The 27,282-nt window shown below is 36.0% G+C and overlaps 2 protein-coding genes across 2 annotated transcripts in view; both read right to left on the bottom strand.

Annotated features, from left to right (window-relative positions):
• LOC306886541 (serine/threonine/tyrosine-interacting protein-like) overlaps positions 1–27,282 on the bottom strand; it is a 195,222-nt gene that overhangs the window by 150,323 nt on the left and 17,617 nt on the right. The gene's annotated exons all lie outside the window — the stretch shown is intronic.
• LOC306886549 (transforming growth factor-beta receptor-associated protein 1-like) lies at positions 15,553–24,606 on the bottom strand. The gene is made up of 11 exons (XM_079443736.1): positions 23,901–24,606; positions 23,086–23,280; positions 22,283–22,437; positions 19,960–20,042; positions 19,475–19,819; positions 19,334–19,391; positions 19,106–19,249; positions 18,484–18,624; positions 17,502–17,661; positions 16,944–17,365; positions 15,553–16,840 (listed from the first exon to the last, which is right to left on the bottom strand). The coding sequence occupies exons 1-11, from the start codon at positions 24,562–24,564 to the stop codon at positions 16,694–16,696; spliced, it is 2,514 nt and encodes an 837-aa protein (XP_079299862.1). The 5' UTR covers positions 24,565–24,606; the 3' UTR covers positions 15,553–16,693.

Genomic DNA, 27,282 nt, shown 5'->3' with positions numbered 1-27,282 from the left:
GTTATCTTTAAAAACATGATGTAAACAATAATTCACACAGAAGTTAGTTTGATCTATCTATCCTTTTGTTGTTTTTTGCTGTTAGCATTGCAAATGTGTTTTGTGTAATATTTTGACTATATATTATATCTAAAGACAGATAGACAGATAGATAGATAGATAGATAGATAGATAGATAGATAGATAGATAGATAGATAGATAGATAGATAGATAGATAGAATCCAAAAAAAAATGCACAAAAAATATACTGACACACAAAAAAAGCACTGTTGGAAAATCAATAATGGCAATTATTGTCTATATCATGTTTCTGTTTTCAGACAGATAAAAAGTGTCTATAACTGCAAATTTCAAAACAGAATGATTTCAAAATGTTTTTAAGCCACCACAGAACTGCTATTGAAATTCACTTTCCCAATTTCAGCCTTGTCTGCTTGTCTTTACAAATTCCTCAGTTTTTTGGACTGTCTGGTGCATTTGAATTTCTCCCAGAAAAACATATACAAAAACATTAGGGGGAAGACAGATCCAGCAGGTTGGTGTGGTTACGGAAAACCTCCTGCTGTCCATAACAACAAACATGATGGATCCAAATGTGCCTGACCATTAGAGAACATATTTAACTCTTTTCCTTGAGAAATGTTCATACAGGGGCCACTTTGACTCTGTTTGCTCAGCGTGTCTGTTCAGAGAGTGTGTGAGGCTTTCATAAAATGTACTATTTCAGGCCAAACAAGTTTATGGTTCTTTACGTGTGTATTTTTGTAAGTGCTTCACCCAGAAACAGCTAATAAAGAGTATATTAAAAGACGCTCTGGAAAATACATCTGACTTTGACTTTTTTTATCCACTTGTGTGGGGGTTACGCTGAGAATTTCACGAAGCGTCCAGAAGGGGGCGCACATTTTGTACAGTAGTCTTCAAGAGCATGTCTGTGAATGCTTTTGGATTTGTCAGCATTTTTATCACTAAGCATTTATTGCCATTATGGTCCTTTCATCATGTTTTATTTCCTTAAATTAGGTCTTCTGACACAGCTCTCCCTCAGTTTCGGAGGCTGCTGCTGCTGGATTTTTTCCCCAATTTATTTTTGGGTGCATGGGAAACGTGCACACCCAATTAATCATACCCTCTACAACACAACAGTGGTCTTGAGGTATGATCATGATCATCTATGTGCGGCAGTCAACAGCTCTTAAATCTTTAAATAATAACGTATACTGTATGGTTCAGCCCATATATGATTTTATATGATGCAGGCCTACTCCTGTTTACTGAAGCAGAACGACCAGGTTGAATGGAAGATCCCTTTGCACACATGATGGAAGATTTTTGCCACATAGCGTATCATTAAGTATTCCTTGAACATGAAGTTTGTTTCAACATCTCCAATTTTCACAATTAGTCTCAATCATGTATAATTTTCCAAAGTGGTGCCTTAACATACTAAATAGTTTTGAACAGTAATTGCATTTAGCAAGCATTGTTTTAACATGCTCTGCTCCTGAAAAAAACAACCTCTTTGACCTGGTAAAATACGGCATTGCTGGGAAAATGGAGACATGCTGTTTTATAGACGTGGCATGACATCTAAAAGACAGATCTCAATATCAGCTGTCGGAAGCATGTGTTTGATTACAGAAAACACTCAGACATTTAATGTCTTCCAAGACAGGATTTTTCCTCTTCCTTTAATTCTGATAAATTATTCAATCTTCTGTTGCTTCATGTTATTTTGTGAAAAAGGTGAAAGGATTCTTATATTTACAGTGAGCTGGTACACTGCTGTGCAAAAGTTTGGGGTCAGTAAGATTTGTTATTGTTTTTGAAAGAAGTCTTATGCTCACCAAGGCTGCATTTATATGATCAAAAATACAGTAAATGCAATAGTATTGTGAAATACAAAATAACTATTATAACTCGAAACTGTAAAATAACTATACTAACATTTTTTAAAATGTAATTTATTCCTGTGATGGCAAAGCTGAATTTTCAGCATCATTACTCCAGTCTTCCGAATCTCACGATGCTTCAGAAATCATTCTAATATGCAGATTTCTAATTATTATCACCACTGAAAATGGTTGTGCTGCTTAATATTTTTTTTCCAGGATTTTTTGATGAATAGAATGAAATTAGGCCTAATTGAAATACACATTTGTGACAATGTAGAAGTCTTTATAGTCATTTTTTTTAAATTGATGTTGCTGAAAGTAAATAAAAAACAAAAAAACTCTGACACTAAACTAATATATGCCAAGCTCACTAGCTTGATAGCTTTGTCTTATTAACTAAAATTTAATTAGCTAATTGAGTTGAATTTGTTGTGTTAGCTGAACTGAGTCACTGAGTTGAGTTGAAGTATGACATCATTTAAAAGAATCATCCCAAAACAACTTAACAAAAATAGTTTGTATTAAACGTCTATGAAAAGTTGCTTGGGATGCCCCTCATTTGTAAGTCATTTTGGGTATAAGCTAAATAAATAAATGCAAATGTAAAGTAATTATTTGTAAAATGCACTGATCTGGTTCTTGAGTTCAATACACTGACGATGCTTTAGTTAACAGCTCACTCGAAGGCAAGAGGATCAGAGGAAAAACATCTGAAATTTCTCCCTCTGTGTTCCACAGATAAAATAACAGCACATGGGTTAGGAATGCCATGAGGATGAGTAAACAGCGAGAGAATTAAAATTTTTGAGTGAACTATCCCTTTAAGTGTGTTTTAATGCCAGGAACACTTTCTGACAACAGTTCTTTCTAAATGTGTCATTGCACCTCCTGCATGAAGTCTCCAGCAAACATTCATTTTTGCAAACTATGTTTGTGTTTACAGCCCACTAAGCAGGCGAGTGACTCAAAATGCTACTAACATTTAGTTTAATGACAGAGCAAGTATGGGTGGAGTCTGTCTTTTTGTAACATTTTCAGGATCTGTTCATTTATGTCCTCCTTTTAAAAATCGTCAAAGAGCAGCATGGAGATTTTTTTTGTCCCTCATCTCAAAACCTGAGAGCTCAAGATGTGTCCACCTGATGAAATCATGCTTGTGTTTGCTGTATAGGTCATTAAAAGTCTATATTGTCATGTGAGTGATTTAGTTTTCTTTTTATGAGCTGTGTGATAGGGCCATAAAATGACACAGCACTTAAGTTACGGTGACTTCACTTTGCAGTAACAGAGGAAAAGAACGAAAGATATACACTGTCTTGCGGGCCTCTGTTAAACTCATTACACTCTCTCACCCTCTTGCTGTGGTTACCGTCTTACTTTATAATAACCATTATGGCCTGAATTGTAGGCATTAATAAAAGTAACAAGATACTGTACATCTAAATTAATTGTCTACCTACAGAAAGCTACTGGTGAATATGTGTATTCAGTGCAATTACAGACGCTAACATTCAACTATAATGATTTCTTTTTTTTTTTTTTTTTTTTTTTGGCCTGTCAGTAACACAGATAACACATGACAGTACGTATGTGTAGTTATGCTATCATCATTCACAGCCTTTTTTTTTTTTTTTATATTATTTATTTTTTATTAATTAATTAAATTTTATATACCCTTTTATTTAACCATACTATGACCGACAAGACCAGGGGACAGAGGAAACAAGAGAGAGAAAAAAAATAAAAAAAAAAAAAAAAAAAAAAATTATAATAATAATAATAATAATAAAAAAAAAATAATAATTATAATTATAATGATAATAATAAAAATAATAATAATAATAAAAAAAAAAAAAAAAAAAAAAAAAAAAAATTGTGGATAAAGTCAACAGAGAAGGGGGAGAGAGAGAGAGGAAAAAACAAGACAAAAAAAAAAAAAAAAAAAAAAACAGACAATTTGCTTCGATACCTGCTGACAAAAATAGAAAACAACAGAAGACACAACAGAAGACACAACATCAGAGAAACTGCAGCAACAACCAACATCTGTATGAATCACAATAAATTCTAAATGTTAAATGTTATTGAGCAACACGCATAACTAATATTACAAAATAAGTTTTGAAGCAACAGCAGATCAGAACAATGTGTGTCTGTGAGCACCCGTTTTTACACCAATGTGAATGCTTGAGTGTACACCTGTGTGTGTGAGCGCGCTTGTGTTCATAAGGTTCCTCCATGTAAATGTTTAATAGTGTGTGTGTGGGGAACAACAGCCCCATCCCGCAAGGCATGAAGCAGGCATGGAAGAGACCCAGGCCCCAAACATCCGGAGGGCCCCCAGGGCACGGGACCCCCAGGGGAACCACCGCAGGGACAACTGCGGCCCCCACCCAGAAAAGGGCAGAGGAGAGCCCGAAGGTGGGACATCCGACAGCCACAGTGTAGACACCCCAGGGTGCCGTGGCGGCAAGCCCGCAGGCTCCGCCGGCAGCCGACCATACCAGGGCAGACCGAGCCCTGGGCCCGGAGATCCAAGGGCCCCCCACCCCCCAACCGGGGCCCAGCAAGGCCAGTAGGGCCAGGCCCCGCCAAGCGACCGCCGAGAGTGGGCCAGCGCTCACCCGAGCATCCTACCCCGGCGCGAGAAACCACCAATGCACCGGCGGCATCCTCCACCGGCAGGGCATGGTGGTGGGGTGGGGGTAACTATAATGATTTCTAAAAGAGGCTGTTGATATCCGTAGATATTTGGTCATTCAAAAAAAGTGTTTTGATATGAAAAAAAAAAAAAAAAAAAAAAAAAAAAAAAAAAAAAAAGCCACCAGTACAGAAATCACAAATATTTAAATTACAGTAGATGTTTTGCTATTCAAAAACAGTTGCGTATTTTCATAAATTAGCTACAAATAAAGAAATCATAGCTAAGCATATTTCTATGTTGGTACTACTTTTTAAAAATCAAAATACTCATACTTTGTCTTGGTAAAACCTTTATGATGCAATGCATTTCATTACCCAGCTACTTTTGAATGGTAAAGCATCTGTAATGTAATACATTTCATTAAAGGCACCTATGTATTCTGACAACAACAACAACAACAACAACAAAAAAAAGAGTAATTTTATTACATAGGCCTAGATGTCTTGAAAAAGGACCTACAAACATGGAAATCACAAATATTTAATCACATTGCAGATGTTTTGCCATTCAAAAATATCTGTGCATTCTGACTAAGAAAAAAATTGAAAACAGGCCATTTTTTTTGTTAAATTATTACATTACAATCACCCTGGATCAACATGGGGTCAAGTGTTTTACTGAGGGCTACAATGGTATAGTGCAGGTTTGAACCTCCAGCCTTCATTAGCTTTAGCAATGAGTTATTTGAAGATAAATGAGAAGATGTTTCTGGCTCACTTTCCAGTGACCAGAGCACTTCCTCACCCAGGAGAAGAATTTGCTATATAATAATTATTGGTTGATGCAACAGGGAGCTGCCTTTGAGTGAGAGCTAAAGATACCCCATCTGGATTGGGACACAAATTTGAGATGTCAATAAACTAACTGTACCACTAAAAGCTACTTTGAGTTTTATGAATGGAAGGGTGGATGGGGACTACTCAACGAGATTGTTGGTGAAATTACAGGGTCTTGGAAATAGACACTCTGAAACCGGTCTCTGGGACGTTATTCATCAAGCATGAAACATCAAGCGAACGCAGATACCACCGTTGTTATTTGTCCCAAGTGGCAATAAAAAGATCCCAAATACTTGAAAAACTTGAAAGTGAAAGGTGCGTTGATGGTGTCAAGTGCACAACTCTGAGTTACTGGCTTCACTAGTTTTCATCTCAAGCTATAGGTGGATCTTCTAAAAGCATCGGCAACAAAGAAACACTTTCTTTGGAGTTGCTATGCCTGATCCTCTACCTTTCAGACATGTCTCGCCTTTCACTCTTTTATTACAGCATGGGAGAAAAAAATATGTTCTTTGCTTCAGGGAATCAGAATCACTTAAAGGAATTGGTTAAATAAAGCTACCTAATGACTTTTTCAAAACATACATTTTGGCGGTTAAGTCCTGTATTTAAAGATAATAACTGATCCAAGAGTGTCTTCCAAAGATAATTGCAGGTTTTCTGTCTGCAAGAAACAATTTAAGAGGTTTTAGAATAAAACACGACAAACATCTAAAAGCCTGAAGAACACTTTGGAGTTGAGGAAAGTGTTGTGAAATGCAATAGTCAAGGCATTGTGAAATATTATAATAGACACACAAAAAATACATGGCTTTATCAAATGGATCAATTGTTAATACTGCAAGAGCTCCGTGACATGGATCACAAAACATACACACTTCAAAAATGTGGATCTGAAAAGCCCTTGAAGCAAAATTGATGTTAGTTTGAAAGACTAGTTTGATAATATTGTTTAAAAAACTGTATATTTTACAGCTGCCATTCATGTGACAAAAACTAGACTTTTCCTTGATCTTGACAAATGTCACTTGATACAATTTACAGTAAAGATGCAATAAAATGAAAGTAACATTAGATGTATTGTGAGTTTGTGACATATCCAAGTGAATGATTGGAGAAGTCTGGCATATGTCTCTAAAGAGAAGTCTCACATTTTCACTGGAAAATAGAGTTCAATTAAACATTGCTTTGTCAATAAAAAACTAATTTATTTGAAGGTATCATTCAACATAACATGCTGTAATATGCATTTATGAAATAAAAAAGATAAATCTGGCTTTCAGTACTCCTTGGGACTAAATTGGCCCACTTTGTAGTATATAAAAGTATACTTTTAAGTATACTTTAAGTATGATAGTAGTAAACTTTGAGTACACAACTAGTTTACATCAAAGTTTTTAGCTTGTACTACAATTATACTAAAAGTGAATTTATAGATATACTGATAATTTACTAATTAAATACTTTTAGTAGCATTTTTAGTACACTTTGAAGTAGAGTCTCAGTAAACTACTAGTTTAGTAGTTTTATATTGAAAGTATACTCGTAAAAAAAAAAAAAAAAAAAAAATAGTGAACTTTACTACTATGTCCCTATTAGGTATTAATGTGTATATATTTTGTTATATGAATATCTGAACATACAAAACATCAAAATAAAGTATCTGCTTGTAAACAGAAACAGTTTATTCTAGCTTCATGCATTCTTTTTTTAACATTTGAATGTGGGTAAGTTTCATAAATAAAAAAAAAGGAACAAAAACAAAAAGCTGAAAAAACACTATGAATTGGATTCAGAATGATTTAATCAAAATATAGATGGAGTCGATCAACATCCCAAAGCTTGGCAGTCATTATTACCTCTTCATTGGTGACATTTTATTCCATAACGGTACACAGTTTTGATGCTATTTTATGTCTGATTTTAGTTTACATGTGGAAGCATCTGTTGTTGTGGTTTCTTCTTCACTTGTGTTTTTTTTTTTGATTCTGTACAGAAGATGTGTACTAGTGCCCCCTACCATATAACAATGAAAACATGGATTCTAGGAGCACAAGTATAGCTCAAATATATTTAGATTTTTTCTAAGTATGTCAAGTATACTTGAATGTCATTTTAAGTATATTTCTGAGAAGTACATAAAAAGTAGACTAAAAGTATATTTTCCTATTTTTTAGTTTAAAAGACGTATACCAATAGCACACTTGAATGAACTTCTTTTTCGTAAGGGTCAACAGCCATGTCTGTGATTGGTTGCTATCGTCACCACTGAAAAACATTGTTAAAAGAAAATATTGACGCGATAGTGATATGAAGTAAAACAATTCCAGACTAACAATAAATTCTTCTATGAATTTTTCTGTTTAATTGAGAGCAAGAAATGCAGGAATTTGGTACTGGCATTGCATAGATAGAATTGGGTGGTGATTTTACCTTTCCTCTGCAGGCCTTGCATAAATACTTTGAAATTATTGTCCATTATTCAGGCTGCATTTATTGGAAAAGGTTAGAAAGGTTGCAATATTCTTTTTTAAATGGTCCATAAATGCTTAGACGATGTGTTACACCTTGCATTTCCTCTTTGAGTAAACAGTAGATGCTCTTTAAATAATCGTTCTGAAGCAAGACCTACATTGCCAGACAGTTATAGTAATGTATATTTGTGGGCTAATGCACTTATAAACTACGCCAGTCATAAACAGTTGGAGCCCGGATGAGTATACAGGTCCTCAGCGGAAAGTCTGGGCTAATATAGGAGCTTGGCACCAAACTATGAGACAACCTCAAGAGCATTTGACTGTGAGAGCTGCAGTGATCTCTGTAATTTCAGCATGTGCCAAAGTTGCTCTTCAGGAACCACAACTGATGACCTGTTGATTTTTAAGAACCACATGTAAGATGGTCTTTCTGTCCCACATAACGATCTCTTCTGAGTTTTTTTCCTCAATAGCAACTTTCCAGCCTTAGAACAGAAGTGAACACTATGAAGTTTGGTGTTCCAGAACAAGCAAATTCCTTTTCGTTAAGTTTTTCCCGTATGCAATAGCCCTGGGTTGTGTGATAAGACATTCTTGAGAATTAAACTATAAATGAAGTCAATTTTTTGGTAGCTTTGAAATGCAACATACTTCGCAAGAAGTGTTGCATTTTTTTAAAGGCACTTTTAAGGTGTTTATGTTGATTTAAGGGGACACCTAAGCTATTTGTAGTGATATATGAATAAATTCAGAGAGGGCAGTTTGTGGTTTTATGGTGTACAAATAGAACAGCTGAAACCACAGAGCTAAACTTGCCAGAAACGTGGGTTTAGAGCCTTTGGTAAGTTGTGTTTGGTTGAAATTCAACTATTAGTGGTAGAAATAAAACTTCAAATTTCCTCTTCTACAGATGTTCCAACTTAGAACTGACAATTGCAGACAAATTACCTTCAGAAGATTTTCTTACTTTGTTTGATTTGCTTTTCCTTAAAGATTTGCCCATGCTACTGCATTAAAATATCCGCTCATTCATCCACAAACCAAAGCAGACAGCCAAGATCCAAACATTTTCATCTGGACAGGTTTTCTTTTTCCTTCATTACCACTTAAGAGGCCATTTTGCTCAGAAATAAACTAGTCTTTATTTACTTTCTATACATGGCATCATTGCATAAACTACTTATGAATGATACTTGTTATATAAAATGAAATGTTGTCATACTTTTAGTAGAATTCAGAAATGATCCTCTTGTGTGACTGGAAAATAATTATCACTTTAAAGATCCATAGTTAAGGGCCTTTTGTTTTTTCAAAAGTTGAACATTTAAAGTCAATTAAAGATTTTTATCAGGGTTAAACTACATTTACAGGTTTCCGCCTGTGGGTTTGTTCCATTGAAATTAGCCAAATTATATCGTTGGACCTTGGAAATCCACTGTAATCTATACATTTACCCTCCATTATCTTTCTAAGTTCCGCAACATTTCTGAAACGCCCTTTCCAAATTAAAGGACCGAAATGCGCCAGAGCCCGACATTATGAGCCGTGTGCTTTTTAAAGCAGCACCTACTCAATCTCCATCTATCTTAGTGTGAGATAAGAGGCTGACAGTCATCTTCACAACAAGTGCTCATTATAGTGAATATGCAAAAGCTATTTTTTATATTCCTAATAGGGCTGTAGTCAAGTCCACCTTTGTCGAGTCCAAGACAAGTCCAAGACCAGGACCAACAAGTCCGAGTCAAGACCGAGTCCAAAGAGGTTCGAGTCCAAGTCAAGTCCAAGTCCAAATGAGACAGTCAAAACAGAGAAAGAAAATAAAAGCATCTTCTTCAAAACCACATACTTAACTATTGATAATTTATGTGACACGAGAGACAGCATATCTTCTATTCTAAGATAATCATTTTGCATTATTATTTGTAATGATCTAAAAGCATGTGCAGCAACACTGTAGGATCAAATTAGGCTATTTTATTTACTTTAGGTACACTTAGATCAGGTGTGTTTGATAAGGGTTGGAGCTGAATTCTGCAGGACACCAGCCCTCCAGGACCAAGTTTTGAGACCCCTGTCCTAAAGAAACCATAGTACAATGTAACCCTTGAAAGGCTGTGTAGCATATAAACACCTTCAGCTCTGTGTGTTTGTGTGTGGCCACGCATGCATTTGTTTGCTGTTTACCTTAGGCCATATAATATAGGTGCAATATATGTCCCCCGGGGATAGGGGGATATAGACAGTATTACAGGTGTTAAGCTGAGGCCATTTTTAATAGTAGAAATAAAAATAATTTAGTTTGGTTAGAGAACAGACAATTAAAGATTGAAAAATTAAAGAAATTAAAAATTGGAAGTTTTTTTTTTATTTGTTTCTAGACTGGATGATATGGTAAAAAAAAAATAAAAAAATAATAGAATATTTGACCCATTCTCGATTTTGTACAATTTTAACTATTCAACTTGAAAACAGAACTACAACATGATTCAAGCAACTTTTTTTATTAAACCTCTAGTTAAAGTAAATTCTATTCTAAGTGTACCACACACATGAAGTTGTCATCATGATGTAAATGTTAAACAAATCACTAAATATCTTTGCAGAAAAGATGCATGAACTACAACTACATCTTGTACAAACTTTTCTTATGCATATTATATGTTCAGAAATAATACAAGAAAAATGCTTAAAAAATTCTCAAGTAATTCAAATTCAAAATGACTGAAGGTATACCACCTAGAGTGCTATTATTAACTCTGTAAACACAATGAACAGTAGTTTTCAGCCTGTCACCCTGATGCAAACATGAAATATCAGACATACAGTATCTTCACAGGTTTTTGATTTGATTACGCTGCTTTTCCATTGTTTTTTCTGTGTAAACATGGACGCGTTTGACTGTTGCGCTCGCGTCTCTTGCAGTGTCTCGTGCATGAAACGGCTTTCTAAAAACGCGGCGCTCTAGTTATTAAAAGATGTTTAACTCCAATCTTCTTGCATTTTTTCCTACTCCACTGCCCGCGTCGCATCTTTGTCAACACAAAAGCACATTCTGTGTGAATGGCATGGAGAGCATCACATGTGCGCTGACATGCGGTTGGATCGTTCTTCTCTCCTTACTGTTATTGTCAAAGTGTCTAGTTCGCGTTTGGTAATATTTCTATTCAAAATCGTGATTCCTCGATTTATAAAAAAAATTATTTGTGGCAAAACATTAAATTCTCCAGGCTTTATTCATTTTGCTCTTATTCTTTCTGTTTCTTATTCATTTGGTTCTACAGCGTTTTTTGTTTTTTTACTTTTAAACATTTGTAAGTTTGTTATTTTTCAGCCATAATTCCTAAACTGTGACAGGGTACTACTACAGGTTGAAACCTTTGCATACTTGCAAAGACATATTCTAACATTAATATGCTTGGATATCGAAGTGCACAATTTTTCTGCCACTAATAAATCATGATAGCGCCTCTAACATTTATATAGATATGTACCTTGCTTTTCATAAGGTCACATCTCTCCTCAGTCCACAAACTCTTTACAGTAGCCCGGTTCAATTTAAACACACTGCCCATTAAAACCAGACTGATGTATTGGAGATGAAGAAGAAAATTATTATGAGAAATCCACTTTTGGACAATGTTCAATATGAATAGCTATACTGATTTAACCGCTTCTGCATAAACAAAGTTTTGAATTCTTTTTTATTTTTTAATCCTTTTAAAATGGCAACATTCTTTTAAAAATGGTAAAAACCCTTTAAAATCGCAAAATCCTTTGATTTAGTAAAATAAATGGTCCTTTTATACACTTCAACGTAAAGCTAGAGGGTGCCAGAGAGGATGTGATGTAAAATTGTAAATTTTGGTTCAACAGGTGGCTTCATGTGAACTTTATGAAAATTGATGGCATGTGTAATGTTCACTGTGCAACTGTGATTGGTGGTCTCATAATTTCTCAGCATGTGCCACTGGGAATTGCTTGTGCATAGTTTCTCTCCCACCAAGCAACGATTTTGATGTTGCTGAATTTCTAATTACTGCATGGCTGATGCTGTTTGTAGTTTCTTAAGTGTGTGTAAAGGAATGTTTAGTCTTTAATCAACAGCGTTACATTCCGGATAAATCTGAGTTCCCATTGATTTGGATGAATAGTTATGTGCTTTTTTAAAAAATTTTTTACAATTTGTACTTCAGCCGAAATGAATACCCTCTTTAAATGCATGAAATATGCTTAACCTTTTTTGTTGAGCATCGCAGGAAATTCATGTGACCAACCAAACTTTGCAATGTAATACTTCTAAACACAAACTATTCGAATGACCGGTTTTTGCACATTCAATTTTATATGAGCAGATATTTTCAAGTAAATCTAAAACTAAACTGCAACAAATACAATTGCCTGAATAATTTGTTTCCTTAGGTCCTACTCTACTGATCATTCCAGATATTTTAGAAGTACTTTGTGCTTGACCACTTTCATCATATGTTGTCATGCATAAAACAAATGCAGTGACATATAAATAGAACAATCATGCAGAATTATGGGTATGGGTATATACTAGTGGTTTAACCACGCTCAATAGTTAAAAATGACTTAACTGTAACAGAGAATTTGAAGGTTAACAGACTAAAAACAAGGATAACAATGCCATAATGTGAACTTCCATGAGTCAGCAAAAGCAATGACTGTCCTTCCCAGAAGCAGGGATGCAGTAGGGTTAGGAAAACAACTTTAAATGTATATTACACTTGGGTCTTCAAGTTCAAAACCAAGTCAAGGGACCCACCCTTGAGCATACACTCGTTTTAGTGCCAGCATGGCAATATTGTTTTACGATTCCAAGATCTGTAAATTTCCATATTTATTTCACTACTTTTATATCATGTTTAATCTCAATATCTTAATTTTCCCTTAATTAACACATTCGAGCCAAGAGTTTTCTATGGACGTCGACCAATCTCTCAAAGTCATTAGTCCTTATAGTCCCGCTCATTATGTTAATAACCCGTAAGTAGAAGATAAACAGGTTTCCAAGTATGGCGTGTTCATGAATCTATATTTACTTCTCAAAAACATCTGCATGCAAAAGGCCCCATTTACTTCAAGTTTCAAAGCCAATTCACCTTGCCAGCTTGCATAGCTCCTTTGCATACTAAACAAATTTAATTTTAGCCCTTAAATAGCACTCTAATGACAAATTGGAAGGCAGCTGAAGTTTGACACTGCCATTGTTACATGTTAATTAGACTGACTGCATGGCCGTCAAACATGCTAACAATGAGCATTCAGTCCATTGTGTGAGGGAACGATGGCTAGACAAAGCAGAGAAAGATGTGTGCTGGGAATGAGTGAATCCCATATGCGCTGCTGTGGGATTATTCTACACGCCACACTACAGGCCATGTCTGGGAGCCAGAATGCATGGTAGGAGCCTGTGGTCTTTGCCTCTCCCCCGGTTTCTCCAGTGGTCTACACTGTGACTATCCCCTGGTGGCCTGGCTCCAAAACCGAAGGTAAAGAAAGCTATGGAAATGACAGAGTTGCTTATAGGGGTTGAAAAATAGATATGTTTTGATCATCCTTTGGGGTGTTTATTCTCGGATTTCCTCACTATAGCATTAGCTTCTTCAAGGAAACTGCAAATTAGGGATGGTTCTATCTTTATGTTTCTTTGGTACCTCACCATTATTGCTATCCAAAGGTTGCAAATTAAGATTCTCCTTGTGTCTCAGCAACCACGAGGCCAGAAAAATGCATCATAAAGAATACATTGCAATCATTTGTGGTTTATTTGCTAAAACTGGCCGACATGCACTTCCTCTTATATACAGTACCAGTTCCCATGGTTGTACTGTATTGAAGCAGCTACCTGACGCTCACAGTGAGATGTCTTCTTGTTCAAATGCCCAACAGATGTCTCAGGATTATTGCATCTTGGCATTGCTGGCACCAACAGCTGACTGAGCATCTTTGTGTTTTACTTAAAGAAACAGCTCTCCTAGAATATCCGTTATGTCATTATTAATTCACCCTCATGCATTTTGTTTGTCAGGAGGAACAGAAGAAGATGCTTTAAAAGAATTGTTACACAAGAGTTATAGTGTTGAGGAGCTGTCAGACTCTGAAAAACTTGTGCCTTGACTTGTGCATTGTCTCTCGCCTTGCACGTCTTCAAGCCAAACCAATGGTTAGTGAGGAACATACTGAAATTAGACATTTAAAATGCTTAATTCTTACTTTTACCAAAACTAGTTTGTTTCCATGAATAAAATATAGTTAAACTTAAATTTCTGTTTTTCGGCATACATTTTTTGGAACAATATTAGATATTGTGCAGGTCAATGACACAAGTTTTACTAATGTTACCACACTTTCTCTACAGTACGCATATAGCATCACCATAGTTTTACCAACTCAACCTATCTAATGTTTACTCTCGTGACACATTTTGTCGTGAGTCTTAAATTATAAAATGGTAGCACTTCATATCCCCATTAAATTCAGCCATAAGTAAACACAAACAAAGTATAAAACCGATTCCATTTGGAAGCACAGGGTATGTTTCCAATTCATTTCCATTTAAAAAAAAAAAAGTTTTGAAGTAAACACAGGCATTTTAGATGTCTTTATATTTAGAAGCACGAGAGGTTTTTTGTTTTTACTCTTTTCCTCTGTCTGTGGTTTAGATATTTATAAAGATGACTGGTTCTCTACCACAATTTGTTCTGTAACTGTTGATTTTTGCATCCATCCTGTTTCCTCATGTGTAAAATGACCATCTGTGCCGAAGCCTTTAAAGATCCCGGGCTTCTCTCCAGGGGACATGCTGACTGGCCGTATAAGCAAGTATCTGCACCAGATTGCTTTATTATTTGTATCAGTGAACATAAACAACACCTGAAATGTCAAGAGAAGCAAGTTTAAATCAAACCTACTAAAACTGCTGCAATACTGCAAGCTTGTGGGTTTGTAGTCTCTTTAGCCCTGAAATGTCAAAACACTGAAGGTCCCAAGAGGCATTATCAAAGAAGGGAGGGATCCTAAATTAAACTCAGAGTCCGCCCAAATGACCATTGGCCCAGCCCTGCACACAAGCAGTTGGCTTTAACTGGGGACAGAATGAGTCACAGTCAGTGTGGTCAACACATAAGTGCATATTGAACATTAAACCATCTTTGTTGAACATGGACCCATATGGATGCACTTTATGCATAATCACTTTTTAGCCCTAATGCACAATTGCACAATATGAATATGCACATTATTTACAGCATACTTCATGCATAGCAAATGCAAAGTAGAATTACACACAACCTGTCTGGGTTAGTTTTTGCCTCAATTTTATTTCTATTAAAAAATAGTTTTATTAACCTATTTATTTTGGGAGCATTGTTTGTTTGTTTATTTTTTGACAATAATTTTATTACAATTAAGCACATTACCTATTTTACACATTTATTTATTTCAACCAGTATGGATTTTTTAAAATATGTATTTATATATTTTTAGTTGGATATGCCCAGTAAGTGCAGAACACTGTATGCTCTCAAAATGCATCCCATTTGCTAATTTGCCTTATGAATACAGCTTATGAATATCACCTATACAGATATTAGATAAATGCATACAAATAGTTTGGCACATCAATCTGTGTTAAAATCTTATTTGTAAACACAATAAAATGAAAGCCAGTTGTGCAATAGGACAAGAGTGGCAAGAGATTTATTTATAACAGGAATGGAAGCAGAAGACTTTATGCAACAGTGAATCACTTTGACATATCACAGTCTGTTTGGTATATTCTGATTCACTTGGATAACATGTTTGAGGCTTTTTGTGATTTATTTTTCATGTCCACAAATTAAACAGTCTGGTCTGAGAATTTGTCCACATAAGGTGGCTTGTCTGGAGAGCACCATGTCCTGAAGTGGTATACAGCCTGGGTTTGTCAGGCTGCCAGTTCCTCACCATGCTTGGGCTAGAAGCAGACAGCACTGAGCCAACCAGTCCAGTGGGTCTAAAAGAGATGTCGACTTGTTTATAATATAGTTTGTTCTCTGGAGCCCATGTCGAGGCCCATAGTATAGGTCATTTCAGCCAAGTCAGAAGACATACTGCCTCAATGAATCTACATGAAGCATGAATGACCATGGCTGAAAGAATAGTTTATTATTATTTATATTGGCATGCCTAAGCTTTGGCTTGTACTTGAATTGTATGTGTGTTATTTTCAGAGAAAGCTGCAAAAAGAGAAAAATATTTAAAATAATGCAAAAAAAAAAGCAGAGTTCATTTGAAAGATATTAATACTTTTATTACCAAGGATGCATTAAATTGATCAAAAGTGACAGACATTTATAATGATACAAAATATTTTTTATTTAAAATCAACTCAGAATTGTGAAATATAAACTGAAAATAAAAAAGTGAGAAATAAACTCAGAAATCTGATGGGGTTTTGTTGTTTTTGCAATTCTGAGTCTATATCTTGCACTATATAATATTTTTATTGTAATAATAAAATTAGAATATATATTTTTAATGCGCATAAGAATATTTTTATGCACATTGTCATTTGTGCAGTAAATTGTCCAGTATCATCTCAGGTCTGTTTTATAGTGTATGTGCAGTTGGTTTGGGTTTCCTGCTCGTATTTGTGGCTTGCTTTGTTGGTGTCTTAGCATGTGTCATCTTTTTCAGCAATTTGTGCTAGTAAACTCCTTACTCTCCAAGAAATTACTGTCTTTATTGTAGGCAACCTAGTTAAACAGCATCTGCTGAGAGTATAAATGTAAAGTGAAAATATGAATAGGTGTGAAGAATAGTGTCTTTGTTGTTCAGTGTCCGCTTTCTCCACCGTGACAGGATATGTGTATCAGCTCTCCTGTCGGCCTGCGCAGGAACTCAGGCCCTGTAAGACGTTTCTGGCATGAATGGCAAACACATCCTCTGTCAACTCGGATTTTTTCATGCGTTGCTTCCATCTGGGTGCATAAGGAATAACATTAGAGTTGCTGTTTAAGTTAAATTGAATATTTGAGGGGTTTTTTTTCTCATATAAATGGCTTCATTCATAGTACGTCTCACCAAGACATGCTTGTGTCTTAGGGTTTCCACCTTGGCTAGGTTCATCTCCAGACTTCTCATTCTTTTGTCATGTACTGTTCCTCTCAGTGATTCACAGAGGAACCGCAGAACCAGTTTCAGAGACCAGGAATCCGGCAGCACCCTCAACACACTGACTAAATCAAAAGATGCTGCGTTTTTGTTCAGCAGATCCACTGCTGTGATCACATGTTGACAGGACTCGAGGTAGATTTGAAGCAGGGAGAGAAACATTCCCTGTGTGAACGTCCTGTCTCGTCCAGCAGAGGTCCTCCAACAGTAGCTTTCAGCAGCCTGCTGGTCTTTTTCTTCATGGACCAAAAGCTGCAGGGCCTTTTTGTGTTTACCAGACTTCCCAAGTAAAATTGCTCTCTCCACATGAAGAAACGAGGGTGTTATTTGGTCTGTGGCAATAAAGGGTATAGTGGTTTGTTTCATCCACGAACACTTGCAACATTATCAAACACATTTAAGTTTGAATTTCAGGTTTATTAGTGTAGTTAACCTATTAAAATCTTTATCTGCATGTATTATGCTCACCATATATGGCATCCACATTATAAAAAGAAGATTGCCAAAGTAATTGCTGTAGTTTATTTCTCATCTCTTCCTTGCTTGTTTTATTGTTGTAGTCATCCTCATTTGACTGCAATATCCATTTGACATATGATGTGATGAGCATGGTATGATGCTTTTCTTCCTGTGAATAGACAACTGGCTTCTTAAATACAATGTTCAGTCATGGAAAACTGGCATTAAAGGGGTCATTTTTACATAATCTTTTGTCACTTTTTAAATAACATTTTTATATGTTTTTTAGTTTCTCAATCATTATACTCTCTCTGACCATTTCTTTTTTTGCTGCTGCTTTTTTGCTTGCTTGTTTCAATGGGACCATATTACAGAAACATCCTAATTCTAGAGTCCTATCTGTTTATTAACCATCGTGATTTCTGTTTGAAGCTTGTGAGGGCTAAATTTGAGACTTAACTTTCTGTAATAGGCCACTGAGATATAGAAATAATAGCATTTATCCTGCTCTCTCTTTATTACATCACTGTGAATGGCTGGGTAAAGTTTCTGATCAGTTCTGATGTGTAAACGTGGACGGTCATGTGTTGATGCAGTGCCACAAAATTGCAGAAGTTCAAAGCGAGTCGGTTTTTATAATTAAGTTTAACTAAAAGACATTTTATCCTGATGAGGAAGTGTTCTATTATGAATGTGAAATAAACCTACATCCCCAAAAAACTACTTGTGAATATTTTTTTTTAAATAAAATGAACTAAAAATGTCAAAGTACATAACAAAATGACTAAAAATGAAACACTAAAATAAAAAGCTAAATAAATTCAAAATATAAAAAATAAAAGCCAATTCAAAATATTAATAAAAACTATAAAAGGTATATCAATAATACTAAAATAATACTGTTCTATAAATATAAGCTCTTGTGTATGTCAAAAAGCCAATGTAAATTTGATGCCTTAAAACAATCATTAATTACAAATGGATAAGTCACCTTGCTGTGTAATTCATTGACTAAATATTCCAAGTAGAGAGTCATAGCAAGTGGGTAGCTGGTGAGAATGGTAAGGACTTCTTCTGGTGCAAATGTAACATGACTGCTTGTATGCGACTTTGTAAAGATCAGTATTCCAGCCTATATTAAAATAAAGAGCATGTTTTAGAAAAAAACACATTGCTTAAAATGCAATAACTCTGACATTCAAAAGTTTAGTAGTAACACTTTTTGAACTTTGTTTTGATGTTTGTTTGAACTTTGAATGCTGCTGAAATTTCAGCCTTACTGCCACAGAAATAAATTATATTTTAAAATGTATTAAATTGGACAATAATTTATTTTAAATTGTGATATTTCAAAATATTACTGTTTTTTTGATCAAATAAATACAACCTTAGTGAGCATAAGACACTTCTTTCAAAGTTATTCAAAAAATCTTACCAAACTCAAACTTTTGATAAATAGTGTATTATAGAAAAGTAGTTCTTAGTGTCTTAGAGCAAATTCTAGATACATAAGTGTTTCTTTTACTGCCAAGGGCAAAAGAGGAACTAGACTTGATGAAATCTGTATAACTCTTCCCTCTGCTGTTGATAAACAGTACAGTTAAAATGCTTGCCTCTTGGTCTCTCTGAAGAACCCAGTCTACAAATTTCCAGATGATGGGTTTATGTTCCAGATTTGAGAGAGTATTAACTATATGCTGGAATACGCTGATGTGTGAGTGGTCCTCGCTCTGCTCTTCCACAATTTTAACCCAGGTCTAAAGAAAGAAAAAGAAATGTACTTTCCTTTTTGATCCATCTTTAGTCATTGCTCTGTGGATCTTTCAGAGATTAAAAGATACCTGAATTGCATTGAAATGCTGGCCTTGACTTTGATAGAGCAATCCAAGTGTGAAAAACCTGAAATGGCAGCAGATTAGTTTGGCTTCTCACTAGAAAATAACCTGTGAACGCTGAGGTAGGCTTAAATGATGAGCACAAACCTTTTGTGCTGTTCCAAGTCAGGCACACACATTTGGAGGTTACAGTTATTCTGCGACGACAAAAGCTGGTCCAGTTTTCCATATTCACCTTGTTCCAAATACAGCTTAAAAAGTGCTGAGTCGATGTCCTGAGGACACATTTGGCCCTGTCCTGTTGGCCTGACTTCTCTTAAGAAGTCATCCAAAAAGATTAGATACTGTTGAAATGTCGGCCAATCATCTCGACTTAACGTCCACAGGTCCTTGGCATTGCTGACTGCTGTTGTCTGAGGTGTAAAGTCTTCACTCATAACAGGCATAGCTGGATAAAGGCTAATGATTTCCCTTGGGTCTAGTTCACCTTTACTGGAAAATAAAGGATTATAGTGAAAAGGTGTAGGATGAATTTGCACACAGAAATTGCCAGTAAACTTCACAAATTACATGAAATTATAAAGCAGAAAGACTGAAAACTTTCTTGTAAAACACATTAAAGCATTACTTACATAAAAAGCTCTTTTGCTTCCACAAAAGTCTCTCTATAGAACTTTATCATTCCAGATGTACAGATTACATTTTTATGTAGATCCTAAAAGTCAAGTGATGAATGGCATAAATCAGGATACATGTTATACAATTGTTGGGTAACACTTTAGAATACGGATCCTTTGTTGATGAATAACTACACAGGAACAAGTCACTAATGCACTATTAACATTGTAGTAACTACTATTACCTAATGTCATGAATCAAAACAAGACTTCGCCATGAGAGTGAGTGTGAATGCTGCTTAAGTTGAGCAGATAATGGAAAACACCTGTGCAGGTGATTAGTCTCTGTACAGGGTGCATGGGAAATGCAGTCCAGGAAAGTCAATACTCAGGTGAGGGTGCCCTCTGGTGGCCATCGAAGAGAGCCACAGAGGTCTGATTCATGAAACCTAACAAGAAACTATGATTATTGATTTAGTAAGTAATAGCGCTCAGTTGAAACTGGTAGTTCACTATTAGCTAATCAATAACTACTATTTTTTAATATATCCCGGAGAACTACTAAGAATTACTGTATACATGTTCATAATTAATGTGAATTATGCATAATGTATAATTAATTCTAAAATGAAGATCATGGTAACCCACTAGTAATGATTTACGTGTTACAAAAAAAATAAAAAAATTACGTGTTACCAAATCTAGCAAAATGAATTACTAACCAAAACCTTAAGTTTACAATGACTTCAGTAATTACTAGGGAGTTATCACGATCTTCACTTTAGAATACTGATCCAAAAAATGAGTAATTCCTTTAGAAGGATGTAGTAACACCTGAATAATTACTATCCAATGCTTTACAACACTCTCAAAAGCTTACAATGATTTCAGTCATTACTAGTGGGTTACCATGACCTTTACTTTAGAATTAATTATACATTATGTATTATTCATATTATGAACCTGTATACAGTAGTTCTTAGGGAGGTATGAAAAAATAATAGTTACTGATTAGCTAATAGTGAACTACCACATTCAACTAAGCACTATTACTTACTAATGAATTAATCAGAGTTTCTTGTTAGTTACTAGAGTGCTAATATTGCATTACTCATATGTTCTTGTGGAGTTATTCATTAATGATGGAACAGTATTCTAAAGTGTTACCAATTGTTATAATATGTTATACAGTATAAATATATTAGTTTCCCTTCCAATTCTGAAATTGGACTTTATATAACTAAACAAACAAATAAATGTAATATATAATATATATATTAGGACTGTCAGTTTAACGCGTTAACTCAGTTATGAAAATAATGCAATTAAAATATTTTAATATTAATATTTGTTTTAAAAACGACTCGTTTCATTGATTCAGAGTCGACTCTTTCTTTTGAGAGACAATACAGTAACTTTATACACGGTGCACTTTCAGATTTAAAACTTTACAGGATGTTTTCATTCACTTAGACCATTTACTCACCCTCCTGTTGTTTCAAACCTGAATGACGTACTTTCTCTTGCACAACAATAAAAGAAAGTAGTTTGAATACTAAGCTGTTTTGGTCACTAGTGACAAAACATACTGAGATGTTTCTCGAAAAATCTGCTTTTATGTTCCATACTTCATGTTAGGCCATTGTAGCCTAAACATTTAACACAATAATAGGTTTAAATTATATTTTGGGGGTATTTTCACAGCCAAATTTAGTTTGCGATTAATTACAAGATGCTGCAATTAATTAATTAGATAAAAAATGTATCAACTGACAGCTATTATTTATATATCCATATAATACATTAAATATTTAACATGTTTACTTTAGTTTGCTTTATTATTGATAAGCTGGTATATTCAAACTTATTAAATATAGCACATTTAAAATCATATAGCATATTTGATGAGCTCATATCTGTGAACATGTGCCTCTGTGATCTTTATTTAATACTGTAAGATGATTTTCGTCTTGCTGGTATGACATCGGTTCATCTGGCACGAGTGCTTATGTAAATTACCTTGCTCAGTGTGTCTAAGACGCTCAGCCTCAATGACCTCATGGCTCTGTTAAACATTATTTGTAGTTTCTGTGTTTTAAGATTGTTCTCATATGTCTCTGTCTTTCAGCAGGATATACCTACCTATCAAATATAATATTTGTGTTAAATGATGAGTAAATGCAATATTATTGACACTAAGGGGTCAAAGATTGGCAGGTTAACATTATTCATGACCCCCTGCTGATAGATGCTGGCTTAATGGATTATATATTTCTAACATATTAAAGAAAGATAAAACAAACATCCACTTTGTTTAGTAATTTATCATCAGTCTTACCTTGTATGAATCTTTTGGCAGGAGATCTTGAAGTCTGTCCAGCAGCATCAGGGCTTCATCAACTCTTTGTCTCTTAACCAGCTCTTCAATCTGATCCTCCAAAGGAACTGGGGACAGCCGATGTATCTCTTTGTCAGCAACAACAAAAACACTTTCTATAATAGAAAAAGATAGGAAATAGTTAAAAATGTGCCATCAAATGACTATAAAATTAAAAGAATGATATTGTTATTATTAGGGTCTACATATTATGGCAACTAGCTCAGACTGCATACTCATACTGCATACCCACTGCTCTGTACATTTTGTATGTCTCCCCTTATTTAACGCATCTAATTCAGATCATCAGCTTGTTAGGAGGGAGATCCATTAACTGTGTGAGTGTGTCAGATTCAGAAGCATACCAAATGTGCAGCGCAGTGGGTCCCATTGAGAACCATTGGTTTAAAGTCAGTGTGAATGTGAAGTGACATACTGCCAAGTATGGTGACCCATACTAGGAATCCGTGCTCTGCATTTAACCCATCCAACGTACACACACACACCCTGAACACACACCCTGAACACACACCCTGAACACACACTCTGAACACACACTCTGAACACACACCCAGAGCAGTGGGCAGCCATTTATGCTGCGGCGCCCGGGGAGCAGTTGGGGGTTCGGTGCCTTGCTCAATAAATATATATATATATATATATATATATATATATATATATATATATATATATATTGCCTCTGAATTTACTATGACTTCTGATTAATTATTTTTGAAAGATTGATGTTGGATTGTAAAACGAACCTTCTGTTGAGACGAGAGATTTGGCACTTTGTAAAGGGACAGTTTGCTTCAGCTGCTGGTCCAGAATGCTGTAGATATGAATAGTCTGATTTTGTAGCGCTAGCACATATGGGAAATGAACTGCAGCGTCCACCACTCCATCAGGCCACTGTACAGGAGGATGCTGGGAAGTGCCATTCTTCATCACAAACATGCCTGTGTGTAATATAGACTACTTTTACTTGTTACTTTATAAAGCAAACAAATAATTTGCACTATTATTACTGAAATGTAAATGCATCATGTATTTATTTATTTGCTTACTTTATAGATAGGAATATTCAGTTGTGTCAATTAAATGGGAGTTATTTATCCTAAAATTCCCAAGATTAAATAATTGAAAAAAGGGGAATTAAAAATAAATATAGAATTCAATTAGGGAATAATTTAAATACAGCTATACAAACTGATGAACAAAATTAAATTATAAACTTGCATAATATTGATTAGATTATCTGGTCTTGTTTAGATCTCTTCTGAAAATTGAGGAGACATATGAAATTAGAGAAATATCTACAGAAGTATATATTTTTTCTTTCCTTATGGGGAAATATTGTATAATCAATTATTGTGAGTACATGAAATAAAATTTTATGTCATTTTAAGCATGCAGATGGAGGCCTTAAATCCCGGTATTTCTTTTTCTATTGCACTGACTTATTTTTCACACTGTTTTACCTTGTTTTGCCACTTTAAGTTTAAAATGTATTTTATAATTGTAATTTTATTAGTCTATTATAATATTATTTTTATTTTATAATTATAAAAATTCTTACCCAAACATCCAGGCCCATTCAAAATGAATTCTCCTTTTCCACATTTGTTGGCAATGATATTTTGCTTTCCCAGGTTATGTGGGAAAAGATCGAGGGTGGTTTGGCTCTGATAATCATGGAGGAAATATCTGTCACAAGTGGCCACACACAGACACGTCCCATGTGCAGCCAGAACCACAGGTTCCTGTGGCAGAGCCACCTGTCTCACACACTCCCATCTGTCCACAAACACCTTATAGATGCTCACTGTTTTCCTCTTGGTCGAAGCTGCAATGAGCTCGATGGAATCAGTCTGAACCGCTGACTCACTGACATAGAAGAGTGACACGTTCTGTATTTTCTTCAGGGCAGGAAGGAGTTCCAGGGAGAACATGTTAAGCACCGTGACCGAACCGTCCCAGAGAACTAAGAGATGATTCAGAACAGGGACCGCTGTCAGCTGGCCGATTGCTCCGCTTCGACCCATCTGTCTCTTCCTCACCTCCCGCACTGAAAGGCTTTCTTCAGCGCTCGTGTTATTTACAGTGAGGTACTCAACAACTCCCTCTTTGGTCCCTATATAGAGGTTTTTACCAAAACACTCCAAACATTGAATGCTGAATTTGTCTCTGCCTTTCCCAGAGGGCATTTTTTGAAAGACTAGCACAGGGGTGAAGACTTTCATGGTTATTTACTCTTAATTTAGGTCTTGGTTGCAAAAATACACCTAAAAATAAATGAGAAACCATTGGGCAGAGAAGGAAAACAGCCTTCATTAGCTCAGATATCTTCATGCTGTAAAGCTAAATAAAAAGAGTAAAGATCAGTCTCACCTCATTAGCGTAGAAGCTGTCAGCGGTATGGACGTTTTATTTTTTACTGAAGTGTATTTTGACCTTGCCATGTGACTCGCATCCTGAGAGGAAGTTGGTGTCAGCATTTTTACTGCTTTTACTCTGACTGGATGGTTGGTTGCACAATGCCAAATATATAATAAAGGCTAGAGACATGAAACCTTTAGTTAAATATTTCTTTTACGTGTTTTAAAGTGTATAAAAGGGAACTAAAACAGCATGCTTGCTTCAGCAAATGTATTTTTATCTCACGTGTACTTTTGCGCATGCTATCAGTTGGGATTAGGGAAGGGTTTAGTTTAGGAGTATGTTCATTTCAAATGTAATAGAGCATTAAAGGAATAGATCACTCAAAAATGAAACTTTGCTGAAAATTTACTCACCCTCTGACCATCCAAGATGTAGATGAATTTGCTTCTTCATCGGAACAATGGAAAAATGTAGCATTACATAATTTGCTCGGCAGTGGATCCTCTGCAATGAATGGATGCCGTCAGAACAAGTCCAAACAGCTGATAAAAACATCACAATTATCCACATGATTTCAGTCCATTTGTTAATGCTTTATAAAGTCAAATGCTGTGTGTTTGTAGTAAACAAATTCATCATTAAGGAATTTGATGGAGTCTTGTTGATTATTGTGATGTTTTTATCAACCGTTTAGACTCTCATTCTCATTCACATCTAAAGACCGCTCTGTCAAGCTCCTGAAATTCGCAGTGGAGTCATTCAGATTCGTGGGCACCACAATTTCTCAGGACCTGAAGTGGAACAATCACATTGAGTCCTTTGTAAAAAAGGACCAGCAGAGGTTGTACTTCCTTCGCCAGCTGAAATTTGAATCTGTCCTCTGCACGTCAAGAACTGTCTGGTTCACCTCAGCTACCAAATCTGACCTCAGTAGACTACAGAGGGTAGTCCAGACTGCTGAGCGAATCATTGGTACAACCCTCCCCACTCTCCAAGAACGGTACTCATCCAGAGTGAGAAAAAGGGTTGGCAAAATCACTCTGGACTCCTCACATCCCTCTTTGAACTCTTGCCGTCTGGTCGATGCTACAGAGCTCTGAGCACCAGAACGGCCAGACACAGGAACAGTTTCTTCCCTCAGGCAATCAATCTCACGAACACTTGACAATAAACGTGGAACACAAATTCAAAATGCAGCAGCTAGAGTTCTTACTAGAACCAGGAAGTATGACCACATTAGCCCAGTTCTGTCAACACTGCACTGGCTCCCTATTAAACATCGTATAAATTAAGATCTTACTAATTACCTATAAGGCCCTGAATGGTTTGGCACCTCAGTATTTGAGTGAGCTCTTATCGCATTATATTCCTTCACGTCCGCTGCGATCTCAAAACTCTGGCCATTTGATAATGCCTACAATATCAAAATCAACTGCGGGTGGCAGATCGTTTTCCTATTTAGCGCCCAAACTCTGGAACAATCTAGCACAATCTACCTAACACTGTTCGGGAAGCAGACACACTCTCTCAGTTTAAATCTAGATTAAAGACCCATCTCTTTAACCTGGTTTACAAATACACCATCGCATTTCTATAATTCAAATCCGTTAAAGGAATGTTAGGCTGCATTAATTAGGTCAACTGGAACAGGGAACACTTCCCAAAACACCCGATGTACTTGTTACATCGCTAGAAGAATGGCATCTACGCTAATATTCAGTGGCGTGCACAGGCCTCCGGAGGGGCAGGGGCGATCGATTCACGATTTTATCATGATTCTTTGTCATGTTGGTTTTTCTATTTTGCAAGCTGTTTGAGCATTACAGCATTTGCGTGCCCCCCCCCCCCCCAAAAGGAGTTACTGTGCCCCCCACTTTCCATCTTCTCCCCTCCTTGCTGAATGTGAACGTTCTGCCAAATCTTCTGCATAATGGTTTCCCTGTTACTGACTGGGCTTGGTAAATCTTTTCGATTGCAGTGGTTTGTAATTTGAGCTGGCGGCGGAGACTTTCGGAGATACAATTCCCAGCTGATCCGGAGTCGAGGAGGACTGATACTGAAAGAGATATTGAGCATTCCACAAGTAGTGAGTGGTTCCATCTTTTCCACTGTCGGTTGAGTAACACTCACCACTGGTCGTGGAGGACGAAGGGGGCATGCCAGGATCATATGCCCACTAGCGCCACAATATAAGCACAGAACCCGAGTCAGCCTTCTCTGTCGCTCAGCCGGGGTAAGTCGCTGGTTATCCACCATCATGGGTTCAACTGTGTGTTCTGGAGGGGTCAAGGGATCGGGTCGGCGGAGGAGTGCTGTTGAAACGGTAGGAGTTAATTCTGCTAAATAGATAATTCTGCGATTCGCACAACGAATGGACAGTTGAATTAACTGCTCCAATCCAATCACATCATACGCAGCAAGTATTGGTCCGGTCTTCTGTAACAGAAGTGGCTGGACACAGATGGTAAGTACAATTAAAATGTCTTTATTGCACAGAAGAGTCAATGGAGAAACAGGCAGGAAGATCAACGGGTGAATAATAGTCCTAAGAGATCTTTCTTGAGAATCGGAGCAGAGAA

The sequence above is a fragment of the Barbus barbus genome, assembly GCF_936440315.1.
Source record: "Barbus barbus genome assembly, chromosome: 20".
Taxonomy (NCBI): Eukaryota; Metazoa; Chordata; class Actinopteri; order Cypriniformes; family Cyprinidae; genus Barbus; species Barbus barbus.
The sequence above is the reverse complement of the archived record's forward strand: the minus strand, read 5'-3'. Positions and strand labels throughout refer to the sequence as shown.

Bases quoted from the DNA above. Each gene is read 5' to 3' on its own strand.
- LOC306886549 (XM_079443736.1), bottom strand. From the start codon at position 24,564: ATGAAAGTCTTCACCCCTGTGCTAGTCTTTCAAAAAATGCCCTCTGGG. The intron at 22,438-23,085 runs GTTCGTTTTACA...TTTCTATTATAG, and splicing joins ATCTCTCGTCTCAACAGAAG to AAAGTGTTTTTGTTGTTGCT. The intron at 17,366-17,501 runs GTGAGCATAATA...TTATTGCCACAG, and splicing joins TAATGTGGATGCCATATATG to ACCAAATAACACCCTCGTTT.